The 20,136-nt window shown below is 43.1% G+C and overlaps 1 protein-coding gene across 3 annotated transcripts in view; it reads left to right on the forward strand.

The window, feature by feature from the left end:
• The window catches only part of RTTN (rotatin), an 891,871-nt gene that overhangs the window by 372,277 nt on the left and 499,458 nt on the right, over window positions 1–20,136 (forward strand). For all 3 annotated transcript variants that reach the window (XM_078687523.1, XM_078687524.1, XM_078687525.1), the window contains 2 exons: window positions 3,896–4,035; window positions 18,755–18,926. In XM_078687523.1, coding sequence (XP_078543649.1) covers window positions 3,896–4,035; window positions 18,755–18,926 — 312 coding nt within the window. The remainder of the gene's footprint in view (window positions 1–3,895; window positions 4,036–18,754; window positions 18,927–20,136) is intronic.

Here is a 20,136-nt window from a genome sequence, read left to right on the forward strand (position 1 = left end):
GCCTCATTGGAACAGTCTAGCCCGAACTGCCAAGCAAGGTCCTCCCTGGACTGGAAACAAGCATCATAGGACTGGTTTTGGGGTTTCACCCCTCTTCAGCCAGGATAGCTTGATTCCAGTGGCATGTAGAGCACATTGATGCTTTGGGCCTAAATCTGGTTGTCAGACGATTTAAATCTCACAAGAGCGATCATTAAGGATTGTATGACACTGGATAATGCTGAGGCCATTTCATGGCTTTGCTACGTGAAACGAAAATCAGTGATGCCATCAGTGATGTCACTGACCATGTCATGAATGATGTAATATGTGACATCATCAGCAGTGGATTGCGGGCGCGTGAGTTATAGTGAGTACAACTAACTATAACGGGGGAATTTCAATGGTTTTGTATGAGTAAAATGTCCAGCTAACTATGACTGGTGTGAAACCTATGGTTTTTTCAGTGAATTTCAAAGGTTTTTTAAATGCTAATTCCTAACTATAACGAGTGTGAAACCTATGGGGCCTTATTTACGAGCCCCTTGCGCCTCTGGAACGTCACTTTTTTTGACGGTCCGGTGGCGCAGAAGACTGAGTGATATTTATCAGGCAGGACTAAGCCACTTTTTGTGGCATAATCCTGCCTGATAAATATCAGTCCCTTTAACGCAGTGTCCTGCGTTAAAGGAGCGTGCAATGGGTGTTGCTGGGGGCGTTCCCAGTAGCATCCATGGACTTGAGTAATTTATAGCATCCTTAAAGTCAGTCTTTCAAAAATTCCAAAGTATAGGACATGATAATCCAAATCCAAATGTTTCTCAAGAAAAGTCATAAACCGTGTCCGTGGGTCATATCTGCCCAAACGCCGATATTCCGAACGACTGAAAATTACTTTTCTTGAGAAACATTTGGATAAATTACTCAAGTCTGCCCGAATTGTGTGGGTAAAATTGATACCTTGTCACTTTGAATAAGAATGTACTTACGACTTGTCTAACATTTGGAAGATATATCTAGTTATATGACAACAGGTTACCGACATAACTTGAAGGAAATAAGAACGCCCCGAAGAAGTTCTGTTGTACAGAACGAAACGTGTCGGCTGGCTGTGGTACATAAACGTAAGGAAAATAAAAGCATTTGAATATAAACCAAGATTCAGCGCTTCAATAAGGACTCTAGGTGATATGATTTGATTGGACTTGTTGTGCAAGTGGTGCTGTGCCACACTTTGGAATATTCTCCACTACTCTCTACTACTCACTCTCTACTACTCCACTACTATCTAATACTCACTCTCTACTAGTCATTGTCTACTACTCTCTCTCTACTACTCACTCCCTACTACTCACTATCTACTACTCTCTACAACTCACTCTCTACTACTCTCTACTACTCACTCTCTACTACTCTCTCTACTACTCACTCTTTACTACTCACTCTCTACTACTACTCTACTTCTCACTCTCTACTTCTCACTCTCTACTACTCACTCTCTACTCCTCTCTTACTACTCACTCTCTACTACTCTCTACTACTCACTCTACTACTCTCTCTCTACTACTCTACTACTACTCACTCTCTACTATTCTCTACTATTCTCTCTCTCTGCTACTCACTCTCTACTACTCCCTCTCTACTACTCCCTCTCTACTACTCACTCTCTACTTCTCATTCTCTACTACTCACTCTCTACTACTCTCTACTACTCACTCTTTACTACTCTCTACTACTCACTCTACTGCTCTCTACTACTCGCTCTACTACTTACTCTCTACTACTCACTCTCTACTACTCTCTACTACTCACTCTACTATTCACTCTACTACTCTCTACTACTCACTTTACTATTCACTCTACCTCTCTACCTCTACACCTCTACCTCTACACCTCTACCTCTCTACACGCACACATATATATATGCATATATATGCAAATGCATTTATATATGTGTATGTGTATATATATATATATATATATATATACATACATATATAAACCTATATAATCTGCATATCTATATAAATACAAATATAAATGCATGCATACATATACATATATGCATACATATGCATGTTATTTACATTAAAGTTTGAAAGCTAAAAAGCCACGTGGTTACAAACAGAATGGCTTTAACTTAAACGAGGGCGAGATCTATTGCATTTTCAATGCTTGTTTACTTTGGTTCCATCAAGAAGGCATTCAGATGTGTTACACATTTGCCATAAATTCTGAATGTTAGCACTCTTGTTGCTCATTAGATCACTGTAGTAAAGCTACTGCTCACCAGGGAAGTCTGCTGCTGGTATTGAAAGTGCATGTTTCAGTCTGCATGTCATAATTTTTTATGAAATAGAAGAGGATTTGAGAAGTCACTCAAAATGTGCCCTAATTTTTCTTTCTGAATCACTAATCATACTTTCTATGGCAAAATGAACCCCCTCATTTTGTTCCTTTTTAAATTAAATGTTTTCAGACTTACCACTTCATTCCAATCAAGATGGCTTCTGGTGTGCCATACGTTTGTCATAAGTAAGACTGTTAGCGCTCTAGATGTTCTTTAGAACACTCTGGGACATTCTGTCATTGGGCTATACTTGGGCTACATCTGGGTGATATTTGGGCTACATTTGGGCTCTTTTGTCTCTGGTGGCCATCTTGGGAGACTGCATGTCAGAATTATTTAAGGAAATAGAAGAGGATTTGAGAAGTCACTCTAAATGTGCCCTCATTTTTCTTTCTGCAGCACTAGTCATACTTTCTATTGCAAAATATACCCCCTCATTTTGTTCCTTTTTAAATTAAATGTTTTAAGAGTTACCACTTTATTCCAATCAAGATGGCTTCAGGTGTGCCATACCTTTGTAGTAAGTAGGACTGTTAGCGCTCTAGTTGTTCTTTAGAACACTCTGGGAAGCTGCAGTAGAACACAAAGGAATCAACTGACAGTCTCTGTCCTTGTTGGATGTACATGTTTTACTGAGAATGTCAGACTTCATTCTCACATGACTGAGACAGATAATGTGAATTTACAGAAAATATGCTTTCAGTTTAGCTTATAGATCCCCTTCCAAACCACTGTGGGAAAAGCATGAGATAATAGTTTTCTTTCAAACATGATTCATGATATCCCAGCAGAAGGCTTTTTCACATGGTAAAATCACCTTAGAACACACCACAATTCCTAAAATGAGTATAGTACCATCAACAAATGATTTATAATGTAACTAAAGTCCTAAAACCTTCTATTAACTGTAATGCTTTTTAATGAGGTGCTATCGTGAATATTGGCCCCAAGATGGCTGCCAACACTTCTTGGATGAAGTGCTGACAGCCAATCAGATCTCACGGTGAGATGTGTGGTTAGGCTCCGCCCAGATATATATTTTTTTCTTTTGATTTTCTGAGGAACTACTGGAGGGATTTACACCATTTAACCCAACGGGTGATCTGTGTACCAGACCCTACCATTTTCCCAAATTTGGTGTAATTCCGTTCAGCGGTTCGGGCAGTAGCCGTATCTAATCGTCCTACGGAAATTAACATGGGGAAAACACGTTTTGGGGCCCCCCTTTTTTCTCGGCCCCCCGCTTGACGAATCTTCCCAAGACTTTCAGGGAAGGAGCGGAGCGGGCCATCTTCTTTGAGAAATTTGTGAAGATTCAACAACCGGCGCCAAAGTTTTTCCCAGTAGAATGTTGCGGATTTCCTATGGAAACTAGGTCCTAACTATAACTACCTACTGGCGACCGCCAGTAGGTAATATATATATATATATATAGTGTGTGTATAATATATATCAAATCCACTGCTATACAGCTTATAGAGGATTTTTAACAGTTAATTAAGAAATACAAAAAATACGTTTCAGTAGTTGGTGCAATATTTTTCTTGTTATTTATGTTATATTCAGGGTTATGCAGATCCAGAAGAGCCTTTGGGCAATTGTATCCTGACTCTAAGTGAAAAAACCTCAGACAAAGGAGAAAGCATTCTCCCCAAAACTGTTAAACTTGCAGCCGTTTTGCGACTTCTGCTTTGCAAAAAACAATCGTAAGTAAACATGTATGATTCGATAATTTCGAAACTGTTACATGGTAAAATGTTTATTATTTTGATAAGTAATACATGCATGCATCTGTATAATCTGTTTCATTGCCAATATCTACTGCTATAACTGGCTTTAATTCTGTATGTATTGTTGTAACGTCATTTATTTTTATTACTGAGACTAAGGCCTGCTTGAACACTAGAAATTTACATTTATGTTGTTGTTGTGTGTGTGTGTTTTTGCAGTTTTTGTCTCTGTTATCTCTTTTTGCTTTTATTTCTGGTGCTACTGCCTGATATGAGTTTCACCTTATGTATTGCTTTGCTCTTCCAAATAATAGAAAATACCTCCCGCTGACACGGATGCACAAACACGGCGAAGCTATAAAACCACCACCAGGAAAGGGATCTCACTGTTATAAAATGAAAGACAGCAAAAGACTGTTTCCAGAATAAGGCATGGCGTTTTATTTGTGCAACACTCTCTAACAGAAATGCTTTCCCACGTGTCAATGAACAACATTCCAATGTATAGGGATATGTATATGTATGTGTGTATGTATATATATATATATATATATATATATGTGTGTGTGTGTTGATATATATTTATATAACACACTTATAAGTAGGCAAATGCAACTGTTAAATGCATTGAATCACATACATGAAATGAATTACAAGCAGATAATATTGAATGAAATACAAGCAGTTAATAATGGCGATTGAAATACATGCAGATAATAATAGTATAATGGATGTCCACTGCAAGAAATCAGAATGATATATACACTAAATACATCAGATGATCATAACTACTGAAGACTTGAATGTGGACACTGACACACTCGCACATCACAAAGTCAATACTCAAAGAAAACACATCAGTGTCTGCAAACACTGCATCTAAGCCCAGTCCAGACTGGGGGATTCACAGCCGGGGTTAAGAGCCTTCTGCAAACCAGGTTCTGTAACACAAGTAAACGCGTCCATCCCCGTTCGGATTCAAAATCCCAGTTTCCTAGTCAACAAACCCCAGCTTTATAATCTCAAAGCACACTAGAAGTTTCTGAAACACTGATAAAATATCGAGTACCACAATATCGAGGTACAACAATATTGTGACAAAAATATCGAAGTCAAGAATATCGACATCCTATCTATATCATGGTAAGTAAAAAATATCGGAAACAAAATATCAATGTCTAAAATATCGTTGTTAAAAATATTATTTTTTTTAATGTTAAAAAAAAGTAAATAATGCATATAATTAAAAGAAAATAGTAAAAAAAAATCATAACTAATGCATATAATGTTAAAATACCTTAAACATATAAAATCTAATATATATATACTTAATAATATTCGTAAATATTTATTTAAAAAACTTAGAAATTGTTAAAAACATTTTTATAAATTATAAATACATATATACACATACAAAAATAATATAAATACAAATATAAAAAATTAAAAAACTACAATATTTTTAAAATTCTAAAAATAAATTATACACAACATTAACTAAAAGAATACAGAACAATATTGGATAGCAGAAGGAATACAATTACTATTCCAACTCCAGAGAGTGCAACAATAGGGAAAGTTTTGGATAGAATAGGGGTAAAAATAACTATTCCAACTCCAGAGAGTGCAACAGTAGGGAAAGTGTTGGATAGCGTAGGGGTAAAAATATTACTATTCCCACTCCAGTGAGTGCAACAGTAGGGAAAGTGTTTGATAGCCTAGAGGTAAAAATTACTACTCCCACACCAGAGAGTGCAACAGTAGGGTAAGTGTTGAATAGCGTATGGGTAAACATGACTATTCCCACTCCAGAGAATGCAATAGTAGGGAAAGTTTTGTATAGCGAAAGAGTTGAAATTACTATTCCCACTCCAAAGAGTGCAACAGTAAACAGTAGGGAATGTGTGGGATAGCGTAGGTGTAAAAATTACTATTCCCACTCCAACGAGTGCAACAGTAGAGAGAGTGTTGGATAGTGTAGGGGTAAAAATTACTATTCCAACTCCAAGAGAGTGCAAAAGTAGGAAAAGTGTTTGATAGCGTTTGGGTAAACATGACTATTCCCACTCCAGAGAATGCAATAGTAGGGAAAGTGTTGTATAGCGAAAGAGTTAAAATTACTATTCCCACTCCAAAGAGTGCAACAGTAGAGAAAGTGTTGGATAGCGTAGGGGTAAAAATTACTATTCCCACTCCAAAGAGTGCAATAGTAGAGAGAGTGTTGGATAGCGTAGGGGTAAAAATTACTATTCCCACTCCAGTGAGTGCAACAGTAGGGAAAGTGTTTGATAGCGTAGGGGTAAAAATTACTATTCCCACTCCAGTGAGTGCAACAGTAGGGGAAGTGTTGGATAGCATAGGGGTTATAATTGCTATTCCAACTCCAGAGAGTGCAACAGTAGGGAAAGTGTTGGATAGCGTAGGGGTAAAAATTACTATTCCCACTCCAGAGAGTGCAACAGTAGGGAAAGTTTTGGTTAGTGAAGGGGTTAAAAATAACATATTTATCAATTAATAATATTTTTTTTATTAAATAATGAATTAATAATAAATTAACAATAAATTATAAATACCAATAAAAAATGTGATTAATAATGACTTTAATAACATGAAACTACTTCCCACCCTATTCTCCAATAAGCCCCAACCCACTCCTCATAAAAATGAACACAATATAATTATCAAATAATAAAAATTAATTACCAATTAATATTTAACTAACAAATTATTTTTAATACTAATAAATAATAATTAGTAAAATGTAATTACCAATTAATTAATAAATTGTCAATACCAATATATATTAATTAATAATACATTATAATAAATGACTTCCCATCCTATTCCCAATACAAACGCAACCAACCTGCTTCTAAACTAAATGAACACAATTAATATATTTATCAATTAATCAATTAATAAAAATGAATTACAAATTAACAATTAATAAACGATAAATCATTAATCAATACCCAAAAATAAAAATCATTATTTTATTGTAATTAAGTTACTTCCCACCCTATTCCCCTTTAAACCCACAACCTGCTTGAATAAAAAATTAACGCAATAAATATCATTATCAATTAATCAGTTAATAAATAATGAATTGCCAATTAATAATTAATTAACAATAAATTATCAATCCCAATAAATAAAAATGTATATTTACTTAATGACAATTAAATTACTTCCCATCCTATTGCCCTATAAACACACAACCCGCTACGTAACTAAAATGCACAATTTATTTAGAATAATTATTTTCTAAAAATTATGATTTAATTTACTATAATTAAATTAATTCCCACCCTATTCCCCTATAAACTCACAACCCGCTACGGTACTAAAATGCAAATTTACTTTAAAAACAAATGTTAACTTCTAAACATTTAATACATATATTTTTTTTAAATAAAAAACAACAAAACATGTGAAACACATACATATAAAATACTAAAATACATAACACATAAACATCGATATTATTAACATCGATATTTTTGCTTTCAATATTACTAACTTCAATATTAATAGAAACAATATTTCTTACCTTCAGGTCGATATTCTGGTCACTGATATTCTTCATGATGATATTCTGTCCCTACGCCATTCAAAACTCAATATTTATGTAGATCAAAATAAAAAAACTCGATATTATGTCTGTGCACCGACGTTTCTGAGAGGCCCTCCTCTGCGCCAAGGAAACTTACTGGAGTTGGCCACTCTCCATGCAAGTATTCCAAAGGCAAAAGAGTTCTCACGTTAATTTTGTGCGCCCACATGTTGCAGCATCTTAGCTAAATAAAGCTTGTGAAAGTCTCCAGCCGTACAGAAAACAATCTCTAAAAACAAAACAACCTTGAACGTGAATAGCCTAAACAATTTCAGTAATCTGGGGGCCTGCCTGTGTGCGCAGAAGCTCGAGCTAGACAAATTCAGAATTCAAGATGGCATGAGTGCATGTCAAAGCCAATAGTAAGAACTTTATAATACTTCCCAACGTACAACACAATGCAAATGTGTGCACAACTGCCTATAGCAATACACACTTCATTTCCCAATGTACAACATAATGCACATTTGAACATCACTGCATATAACACTGCACTCTGAGACCAAAAAGTACTTTCCACACCTCTCTCCCTCTCATGCTTTCAAATGCACATCCCACACGTTCTGTTCCTGGCAAGGCTGTTCTACTCCGTGAAAGCTCTCCCACTCTAAAACTACAAGGTTACATGAAAGAAATCTTCGAGGAAAAGTTCACATGCAGGTAAAATTATGTCGTACATTCAAGCTAGGATTCAGTTACACTCCAAAAGTCAATTAAAATGATGGTAGTTAAAGGTCGTCACGTGGTCTCAATACTGGAGTGCCTCTAGCATTACACCTTACCTCCCCCACCTGCTGACACAGAACAGTCTGTGTGCTCCCCACACATTTACTTGATAACCAGTATTGATAACTAATGCAACAGATCAGTTGGCTGCTTTTTGTTCCCGCTTAAATGTACCACGCAATAGGACATTCTTCTCGAAATTACTAGAAATTATTTAGTGACAGAATCTGTTTTTTGTACAATTTGTGCTCACAATTCCGTTGCCCAGTAGAAATTCCAAGCATTCAAGAAATCGTTTTTTAGAATTCAAAAGAAAAACGCAATTTATGATTGGGTAGTTTCCAACAATGAAAACGAAATTGCTCCAACCAGAATGTTTTTAAAAATTCATTTGTTTAAGTGGTGTGCTTGACACTACTTGTATGCCAGTTTATGGGGAGAGGCAAAGGTCGATAGAGAAACAAGGCTATGATGGGGAGAGATGAAGGGCAACAACAGGGAGTGCATTGCAAGAAATAAAAGTGGGTGGGGAGAGACTACGTGAGTTGCTGAAGCAAGAAGTCAGGTAGATGCTATCAACTGAAGGGGGGTTCTGGTGTTCTGTGGCATTAACCCCATTAATCTAGTTTTGGAATATGCAGCTGACCGCCCACCGACACGGAACCTAAAAGCACAACGCTCCCACCTATTGGTCTTTAATTTGACTGGAGTATGAATTATTTAACCTCCATGTGGTAACTTAGGGGCCGTCCGACATCGGTCAGGCGCCATAACCGACCGACCTGCGGTCGTCAGTTACGGCCCAGCTAGTACGATGCGACCGAACAGGGTTCGGTCGCACTCGTATACTTCACAATGCAAGCATGCATTCTGAGCGGAATGCATGCTTGCATTGTGAAAAGCAGGGGTGCAGTTCATCCCTGCATCCTGTGGCCGGCACCCCAAGATGCCTACCACTGGGCGCAGGGATCCACAGAGGGGCACCATAGGTGCCCCAGGCTGCTATTCGGCAGCCTCGCACCCATGGGGGCCCTGCTGGGGGCCCCCAAAGACAGTTTCTGACTGCCTTTTCGTGCCGGAAAAACCGGCACGAAAAGGCAGTGAAAAACTGCCATCGTACTCCCTCAGTCGCAACGAGGCGGCCGGGGGAGTACTGAGGGATTTCCGGACGGCGGACGGGCTCTCCGGGCCTGTCGTCCGCAATCCCATCAGAATATCTCGGTCGGAAAGGAATCCGGGCAACACATTCTGGTTCGGTCGGAAGGGCTCCGACCATCGCTCGGGGCCCTTCCAACCGAAATCGGAATCGGCCCCTAAGCCTTCACTATGCATGTAGCTGACGCCCGCCATTTCAGGAGAAGTCCACGTTCCTCAAACATTCCTTGCAGCTGTGAAGGAAATCCTGCATATAGGTTGGGAGATTGAGCTTATTTGTGCATGGCTATCACGGGTGAAAATGTTGCCTGTGTATCTTGCATAGATGTTGAATGTCTGCGAGCACATTCAATTGCAAATTACCTTGCCTGTTTTACAACCAATAGGCTTTCTACAGCAAGTGAGTGATTCAACTACTTATAGCACAAATTTGTATCTTTTGCAGCAGCATTTTACAATTGTTTTTGTTCCCATCGCTGGGTTGAGGGTAGTGACGAGGCAGCAGGGTGTTCTTACTTTGACATTCTAGTTTTTTGTCTTGCAGATTTATTTGACATCTGTAAACAGTAGAATATCTCAGTGTACATGTTTGATCCTCAGAACACTTTTATATTAAATGTTCTCATGTAAAAAATGACCAAAATATTGATATCATACCCTTAAGCGGCAACATATTTTATATTCTGTATTTTATGTTTGTGTTTTTTTTAAAAATGCCTCCACTTAGCCAAATTAGTGATTACCGTCAATGTTAACCACCAGTGTTTTTACCATTTTTAAAAAATGACAAAGGGAAAATGCTGCAATTAAAGAAGGCTGTAAAGATTCCCCTTACCATGTCAGAAGCAAGGATAACAGTGATACCCAAACAAAGAATGTAGGGTATGTTTGTCAATTTTACTTCTAAATGTGGGTGTTAAAATCCAAGCGAAAAACGTATAGACGAGGCTAAATGATGTCCCCGGGTCACATTAATTCCCTTGGCTGCCATGTTTCGTGGGCAGTTGCGGGTTAGCAACAATACAAAAAAGGTGACACACCTGATTGATGCATCCTCAAGGACATGGTCTGGGACTACCGACCACCCCCCTCATCATGCAAACAATATTTACCATCCACGTAGTAATCAGTCAGGCAAGAGAATTCTTTGGAAGGCAGGGGGTCTCACGACCCCCCGCCCGTATTTATTAAAATATGAAAACAGAGTAAAAGTGAGTAAAATAAACATTATTTACACAATTATTAAATGCAAAATTCAGACATTAGATTTACAGCAAGGTAGACGGGTATGAAGGGCTAACCTTAACAAATGTCTAATACAGCGTGTTTCCTAACCGAATCTAACATCCTACATCTCAATTTTGCATTCTAATAATTTTTGGGCCTACGGCAAGGTCGTTAACCGGTGTCAGATCCTTTACCCAGCTACGCCCTCACACCTGAGTGCGCATGCGCAACAAGGGCCCGGTTACCAGGAGAGTTCGTCCCTCTCCTGGTTACCCTCGTACGCTCCGTGAACTCCATTTAACCAAAAATGAGGGCTCTTACACTCGTGCCATTTGCTGACATCATAGTGTATGTGCGGGGTGGCTACCAGCCCGAGGAAAGCGTGACTCCCTCCCCCGCACCCTTCCAAGCAAGCGGATATCCTGCCCCTGAAGTTCTAGGAGAGACCAGTGGCACCTCCCGCTGGGCAACCCCATTCGATAATGGTGCCGCCCCCTAAGGACCTTAAATTTTTGCTCACCGATTATGACCTTACCGCCACAGGCCAGCATAGTTGACCGACTATCTGGCCCCCCCAAAATGTCTACACTGAAAGGTCATACCTTCCTAGCAAAACCTTCTAACCATGCCAGTATGTTCCTTACCAGTAGGTCATTACCTGCTTCTGTCAAGTGGACCCCATCCCGTAAGTAGAACTGATCTCCCCAAATGCACCCATGTGGGATACTCTGCAGGTGAGGTGTTCGAAACAGCTTCTCGATCTTATTGTTGACCCTCTTTACCGAGCGATTCAACGCCCTAACTGATTCACCCCCCCTCAACTGAAGTCTAGGTATCAAATGTGACCACACTATAGTGCAACCTGGTAACAACTTCGCCTGCCAACCTGCCGCAGAGATAATCCCTTCCAACAAGACCCTTCTGCCTAGCGTCACCAAATCATTCCCCCCCAGATGCAGAATGACCACTGAGGGCGATGGGGTGTGTGTTTCGAGTAAGTCAGAGATGTAGCCCCTAAGCTGGCTAAGGCGGAGCCCCCCTCTGCCATGCAAGGAAACATTGAACCCCCCGCACTCTGCCCTCCGTCTAACCCCTCCTGAAAGGAAAAATGGTTTAGCACGCTTCACATAAGAATGACCAACCACCCATACTACATGCGTCCTCCTCTTGTCTTCTTGCCGTTGCCGAGATGTTGATGGTTGCATTTGCTGACCCTGTAGTAGTTTCCGTCCTGCGTCACAGGCCCGAGAAACTGAAAGATAAACATAAACAAGGCAAGTGTCGGGGGGTGAACTGACCCTTACAACATGTGCAGCCACACATAACGCTTATAGGCATTGGAAGACCATCTCCCAATCCTCTTCACACTGTTGGCATGCAATCCTCTCGCAGTGGCCTCGAGTGCCGGCCCGATCCGGAAAGAATGTGTTCCAAATTCCTTGGGGTTCAAACCTGCTCTGGCGATAGCCATCGCTAACACTCTTTGGAACTGAAACCTGGTCAATGGGGTACCATCTGCATGTATTAACAATGCTCCCATTGCCTCACCCGCCCGTTGTCTGATGAAAGCCTCCACAATGGACACTGGGCAGCACAGGTTGTTCGGTGCCCGGTGTAGCACCAAACTCTCACCACAGGCCTCCTGATCAGTCTTGGATATCCGAATGGTAACCCACATTGAGTCGCCCCGTATAGTAGTATCTATCAGCTGCAGGCCACATAACCTGTCGAGTTTGTTGCTAGCCACTAGTTCACTTACCCGCAATGCCCCGTAAAATGCCAGGGAAAAAGCAGCTCTGAATAGGAGTACCTCTCCCGAAGAGCTGCATGTGTCAGGCAGGGCGAGCAACACCGCTGCCAACCGTTCTAGACCTATTGGCCTTCTGCCATCGGCGGTGTTTGTCTGTAGGCGCCGCCACCCCTTCATCGCCTTTTGTTATAAGAAGCTTTTCGTAGGATCCCTGGCCCCCTTTGTCTGTGCGAAAAAGGAAACAGCTGCTTTGTGTCTGCTAGCTGTCACAGCTGAGCTCCCCTCCTTGTGCAATGTGTCCATGTACCCAGTAAAATTTGCCTCCTGATCCCATTTGGCCTCCCAATCCTTTCCCAGAAAATTACAGTAAGACCTGAACGCCCCTTCGTAAGCTGTCCTGGTCCTGGGAGCTAGGCTGGCTGCCACGAGGTCCTGTAGTTGGGGGCACCAATCTGCCAAAGTGTTGGTGGGAAGTGAGCTGGGGAGGCCTCTGCAGCTGGTAGGTGTTCCCTGAATACCTGCATCTTAAAGCGAGAAAGGGCGTCAGCTGCGTTATTCAAGACCCCTGGAACATGTTTGGCCCTGAATTGCACGTTCAACTTCATGCATCTTAGCACAATCTCCTTTATAAGGCGGAGTATCAACTTACACCGTGCTGCCTGTTGATTGATGCATTCCACTACAGTCATGTTATCCGACCAGAAAATGACGGATCGATTAGACAATTGATCAGGCCAGACCCTTAAAGCAACCCATATTGGGAACAGTTCTAGGAACCCAATGTTTGTTGTCAGACCACTTTCCTCCCACCAATTGGGCCACCTTTGTGCCACCCACTTGTTGCCAAGTATGGCGCCAAACCCTACACTGCCAGCAGCATCAGTCCATAGTCCTAACTCTGCTGAGGTCACCGTGGGGGCACCCCACAGTACTCTGCCATTGAAATCCTCCAGAAATGCAATCCATTTCCGCATGTCCTGGCGAACCTCGACTGACAGCCTCATGTGATGGTGCTTGTCTTGCAGGCCCTTCATGGCTTGCGCAATTGAGCGGGAAAATGGGCGTGCCATAGGGATGACCCTTAATGCAAAATTCAGCTGGCCAACAGTCTGCTGCAACTGCTGTAATGTGACTTTCTCCTTCACCAAACATTGTTGAAGGGCTGCCCTGAACTTCGCAATTTTTTCCTTGGGTAACCTGAAACAATCTTCAACGGAGTCAAATTCAATGCCTAAGAATTCTAGGCATGTAGATGGCCCCACTGTTTTTCCTGGTGCCAGCGGGACCCCAAAAGCACGCATGAGTACACAAAACTCACGCAATGCCCACGCGCACTCCTGTGATCCCGCCACCCCCAGCAAAAGAAAGTCGTCAAGGTAATGCATCACATGCTGGTGGCCCGTAGATTGTCTCAGAACCCATTCCAGGAAAGAACTGAATGTTTCAAAGTAAGCACATGAAATGGAGCAGCCCATGGGCATACACATGTCCATATAATATTTGCCTTCGAAGGAAAAACCCAGCAGGAGTTGGTCAGATGGATGCATTGGCAGTAGTCTAAACGCTGACTCAATATCTGATTTCGCCATCAATGGCCCGGGGCCCACAACTCTCAACATCTCTACTGCCTGGTCAAAAGACGCATATTTCACACTACAAATGTTCTCGTCAATCGCATCATTCAATGATAAGCCCCTAGGTGCTGAAAGATTGTGTATGAGTCTAAACTCGCCCTTTTCTTTCTTCGGGACCACTCCCAGGGGTGAGCAGACAAAATTTGGTACTGGGATGTCCAGGAAAGGACCCTCTACTCTACCTAGGCACAGTTCTTTCTCAATTTTTTTTGCTACCACCCCAGGATTGTGTTTAACTGACAACTGGTTCCTACACTGCGGTGTCCCGGTATAACCCCCAGCTGGAATCCGAAAACCGTGTGTGACACCTTCTTGCAGCATCCTTGCGGAGATATGGTCTGGGTATCTATTGAGCCAAGGAATCATAGCCAACACGTCAATAGGGGAGTGCGCGACCTTGGGGTGTTCCCCGCTATTCTGGTTTCCTTATCCCCCTGTTACCTGAAGTACTACCCTTTGACCAGCATGTCGTTTCTGGGTGGGAAGGGTGGCCGCATATGTAACACGCATGTCTGAATTTGCACGTGCCCGGTGCCCTGGTGCATGTTCGCCTGTTAAAATCCCAGCACACGCCCTTCCCGCCTGCATTACCTCTGCCCTTATTGGCCACTTCCCACCCTTGCGATGACCGAAACTGCTGCTGAAAGGGCTGCTGGGGCTTGGGCGATTATCCTTTGTTCCAGCTAGTGCTAGCGCCTGCAGATTGCCCCCTTTCAAACTGAGAATGCCAGGAAATTGAGTCAACTTTGTCCCAGGCTAAAGATTTGTTAAATTCCCTAGCTTTCCTGAACGCTATGTCATATTCCTTCCATGCATCCCCCCCCATGATTCTCATTGAACATTGTAATCCTACTCTGATAACAAGCCATCTCCGCCTGCATTGAAGGGGAACCTTCAGCGGTAACCGCCACAAACACAGAAAAAGCCCTGATCCAGTTGATGAGCGTCTCCTCCACCCTGAATTTATACAACTGAGACCGCCATTCACAAGGCGACATCATATCTTTCTGCGACTTGGCATATTCCCACTCCCTGTTGTCAATCAGCAATGAGAAAATATTTACATATTTGTCTGCCCAAATCAATTCTTTCACACTCTGTGAGACATGTTGTGCCAAATTCTCCCCCCTGGAGGGTATCGTGCCTTCGCCTAATACCGGCAAGGTAACCTCCTTACCACTTTCAGCGAGTTGCGTTGGTTCTACGGTCTTGACTGTCCCCGCATTGCTCGCCGGACCTGTTTGGGGAGAAATTGGTGTGCTTCGCATGCTACCTTCGCCCCTAGCCACCATGATTTTCGCAACCATTCTCTGTGCCTCGGCCGTGGGGCAGCTGCGGAGGGTAACATCCCCCCAATCCCCAACCATGGAAGCACTGCCGCTATCTGTGCTGCCAATTCTGGGGGTATCTGACCCACCCCCGGGGCTGGGCTGGCCGGAATTTCTGGTGGGACCACTGTCGGGACTAAGTTTATAGGTGGCGTGGCTGGAGCCGGTGCTACCGGTACACTAATCGGGATAGGTGGGGGTGGCGTGGGCATCTCAGGTGCTGTCGGCGCTCCGCTAGGGACTGGCTCCGGGGACCCCCCTCCTACACAGGGCTTGGTGGGGTGACTACAACCCTTCTTAGCTCTGCCACGTTTAGGTGGGGCCTCAAGTTCTCCCCTTGGTCTAGGTGGCACTATTATCCGCTTGGGCCTCCCTGATGGCCCTGCCTGTGCATCAACCCTCTCACCCAATTCCGCCACAGTCTTTCCCAATTTATCCACCTTTCCCAATCTCTTGTCCATCGCTGACATTCTGCGCATCATGGTTTGAAACATTGGCTCCATGCGCGAATTCCCTGCACCCCGTTTACCAGACATTTCCTACTACTAGCACCTGCACTACACAATACGTTAATTATGGGCACAATGTGCCTTGTACCTGTCTCAAATTGGAGGCTCACAGGCTGGCCGTAAGCACCACGCAGCTGTGACCGCACACCCAGCTAGCCTGGGTATTTGGGCGAGTAAACTCTAGCCCCACGGCCCGCCAGAAGCAGTGAAATGCAGGCCTGCCTGTGTCCTCGGAATCCGCCGTCCACCGTGAGCTCCTCCGCTACTCGGTCCGCAGCGCCCCTTGTCTGTAAGCCTACGATGAAACAAACGTTAAAACCAATCCTGGCTCAAACGAGACAAAGTCCTTTGTAGGGGGGGAGGGAGGATGATGGAGGGCTGCCCCCTCAAATCACCCCTATCATACACACACAGCCCCCCTACTGCCCCACCTGGTCCCCACACTGAGCAGCCCCTCCCCTAATAGTATTCAAATTTGGTTAGATTATATGTACACAGCCTGCAGTTTAAAAATACAAAAACCTTCTTGATGTCACTTTATGTGATACTGCTTGTTGTCAGCAATGAGCCGTAGTACCTTGAAATTATGCTTTCACTGAATATTCCAGCCTGTGCTGCCTAATAACAGGCCTGGGGATTAACTCCCTTAATTAAACACAGTCCTCAGCAGAGAAAACCAATTCTTGCAATAATAAGGCACTGCAATGCCTTCCCCCCTTTTAACTAGCTGTGGTTTCCCATCCAGCTTTTGCCCGGGCCGACCCTGCTTAGCTTCACACGAGACGTACTTTGTTTGTATTGTGCATACCACCCCTGCACAGTCGGGCCGATCCTAGCTCCTAACAAACAACCCTATATGGTGTTTTTTAAACGCCTTGTACTGTAATGCATGACTTTTCTATTTTAATGGTGAAAAACTCGGGGATCGAACCCGGGACCTTGTCGTTATTAGCACCAGGCTCTAACCAAATGAGCTAACCGGCCAGCGTAGCCGCCCCGCCTGTCCCAGCCCGCACAATACCTCGCGCACCACCGGCCCCGAGACAAATTGCTGGCCGCTCAGTCGGGCCGATCCTTGCTCCACAGCCGCCCCAGCCCCCACAATACCTCGCGCACCACCGGCCCCGAGAAAATTGCTGGCTGCTCCTGTAGTGCTCCGCGTCCCACGATACGCCCGCAGAGTGCGAGATGCTGCTACCATCCGGGGTCCACTCCTAACGACCTCCGCTCCCGCTCCGCTCTTTACTGCAACCTGAAAAACAAAAAATAAAAGAAAATTATCAGCCCCACAGCGGGGCGAGGAGTGAGCCTGGGAAGCGCGGGCACAAAGAGGGTGCTTCCCGCGCGCCCCAGGCTCTTAAACCCCCTAATGGTCCCGCCCCTTGACCCGGAAGCACTCACACCGCTTCCGGGTCAACGGCAGGACCGACCAATCCATAGGCGCAAAGGGGGTCCGGGCCCAGGCATGCGTGCGTGGGGGCCGAGCGGCCCCCCCTTTCCTTTAGGGGTGAGGCGAAGCTTCTCTCCCTTGCCGCCAAAGGGCATTTGAAACGGTAAAGTTGGCTTCCTAAAAGCCACAGTAGAAGTGAGAGCATGTTTTTTTGCTTTTTTTTGCAGAGTTTTATATAGTGCGAACGAGACCCGAACCGAATCGGGTATCAGAGCGCTTTACATAGCACCAGTTACGCTACATGTTACGTTACATGAGGACACACATTCATCTTTAGGCATGGGGAGATTAAGTGATTTGCCCAGAATCACAGAAGGTTTTGGCGTCGTTACCGAGACTCGAACCCAGTTCTCCAGGTCCGAGGTCGAGCGCCCTAGCCGTTAAGCCAACTCCTCTCGTTTGGAAGTTAATCTTTGCTTTTATGAGTTTTCTTACCTCGAATAAAGCATACTTGACTGACTGACTGACTGACAAATCTTTGAACATGGTATATGGGCAGGATATGCAGAGCCATGGTGAAGATCAGAAATAACAAATTAATAAATAAAAGGTAGCAATGTGAAAAGGAGTGAGAGAGTGTCAACTTTGTGCAGCCCTGGGGACTATTGTATTACAGAAAGGGTTGCAGACTCTTGTTTTGCCAATTCTGTAAAACTGGAAGCGCTGCCACACATGTAGTGCCAATGCCCTCTTCACGGGTGCGTGGCCCCATGCAAATGAGGACACCATTTGCTTTTCCACACTAGCCCTAATGCAGACACCCATGTAGAAGCAAACATGCCCGCATGAGGCACACTGATGGCGCACCACTCCTGAGGGTAGCCCTCTGGAGGGATAAAAGAGGTCCCGGACACCCCCACCACTGAAGATATCCACCTGCAAGTGGGGGCAGCCACTCACTACACTCGTCTGCAGAGCGATCTCTGCCCCCACTTTAAAGTGCAGACAGTTTGTCATTGCTGATATTCTGACTACTGAGATCTACTTAGAGCAATCTCTCCTTATAGACTAGTTGAGACTGCAGACCCAGACGTCTATTGGCATGCATGTTAGCAAGCTGGCATGCTAAAACAAGGAAGTAGCAACAGTAACACGCGTAGTAAAACATCAAAAACATCTGGTAGGGTTTCCTCAAGTGCATTACAAAATTATCTATTTCAAGTGCATAGCCACGGTGTGAAATGTCAACGGGCGGTCCATTAAAATTGGTGGCATCAGTTGTGAATAACAGTGCAGAGTAAAAGCTATGTATTTTCACTTATGAACATGTCATAACTTCATTTAACAATGTTACCCTTTCTAGTGTGCGTTCTCTGGCGCTGAAGAATTTAACCTTCCATTTAATGAGCGAAGAAGGATCAAGTTCGAAGAGACCCAAATTGCAGGGCGCCGTTCTGTCCAGTGCTGCAAATTTATTTATTCTTGATAAACCTTTGGAATTAAAGTTGGACAATACAGGAACATCGTTTTTTAAGGTGAAGTAAATACTTGAGTGCTAGTGTATATGTACTATTTGTCCCTTTATGGAGAATAAACGAAATGATCCTTTAGAACTTTCGTAGACACATTGGGCTACATCAGATTTTTTTTCTAATTGATAAGTCTGAATTGTTTACAGGGTGTCATTTGTATCATTTCTCGGTAATGGTTATATAGTAAATGTGTGGGAGAGAGCATCACTCATGATATGCAGAGCCTCTACTGGGAGTAGATAAATAGCATGCCACTCTTTTCATTTGCATAAATTGGTCATACTATGCACTTTTTGATGTGTAAAAGTTATACCCAAAAGTCCCTTAAAGGGTTCAGAGCATAACTGATGTGTCTGATAATCCCATTAAAAGGGCTTGGTGATTATTTGCTCGATTTTCAGCTGTTGATCGATTGATTGTGGACTTTCTAGGGAACAAATACGCCTATTTAGAGTTTGCCAAACAGGGGAGGTGAAAACATGGCGGACGTCTTATCTGTTATGTTTAGAATGCCATTTAGTCTAATGGACTTGTAATATATCTGACTGCACTTCCGCCACTTTTGTGACTGTGTACCCTGTCTGTGAAACTTTAGACGATGCCTTAAATTTCGGGTTTTGTCTCTTTCTTAAGTTAGGGCATACAAGGATATTTGAGCACTTTTTTGGTTAACTATTCTTAAGCAAATTGTAAAGAACTATCATATAGCTAATTTTAATTTCTCCCCACAAAACTCGTACAAATACATTTTCAAGACCCATGATCCAGAGCACAATAGCACATTCTGCCAGGTGTGTACACCTTGTATTCCTGGAAGTGAGACAACGGGGTGCTATCCCTGATTCATGGAAAGGTTCTACGATCGTTCCCAGCCTCAAAAGTGGTAACAAGGCTTCACCTGGCAATTATCGGTTAGTGGTACTAATCAACAACAAGGCAAAATATTTTGAGGCTATGTTGTTGGAAGAGCTTATAGCCTGGGCGGACATCAATTATATAATTCCATTAAATCAGACAGGCTTCTACAAGAAAACAGGCACAACAACGAACATCTTGATATATTATCTCTGCTTATAGATGCAGCAGTCTCGAAGAAAATGCAGCTGTACCTTTGTTTTATCAATGTTAGTGCTGCCTTCGATAATGTGAATAGATCTGGACTGTGGGCAAAGCTAGTCAGCTGAGGTATCCCAAATGCCCTTTTAAAAATGCT

Source organism: Lissotriton helveticus, chromosome 4_1 (genome assembly GCF_964261635.1).
Source record: "Lissotriton helveticus chromosome 4_1, aLisHel1.1, whole genome shotgun sequence".
NCBI lineage: Eukaryota > Metazoa > Chordata > Amphibia > Caudata > Salamandridae > Lissotriton > Lissotriton helveticus.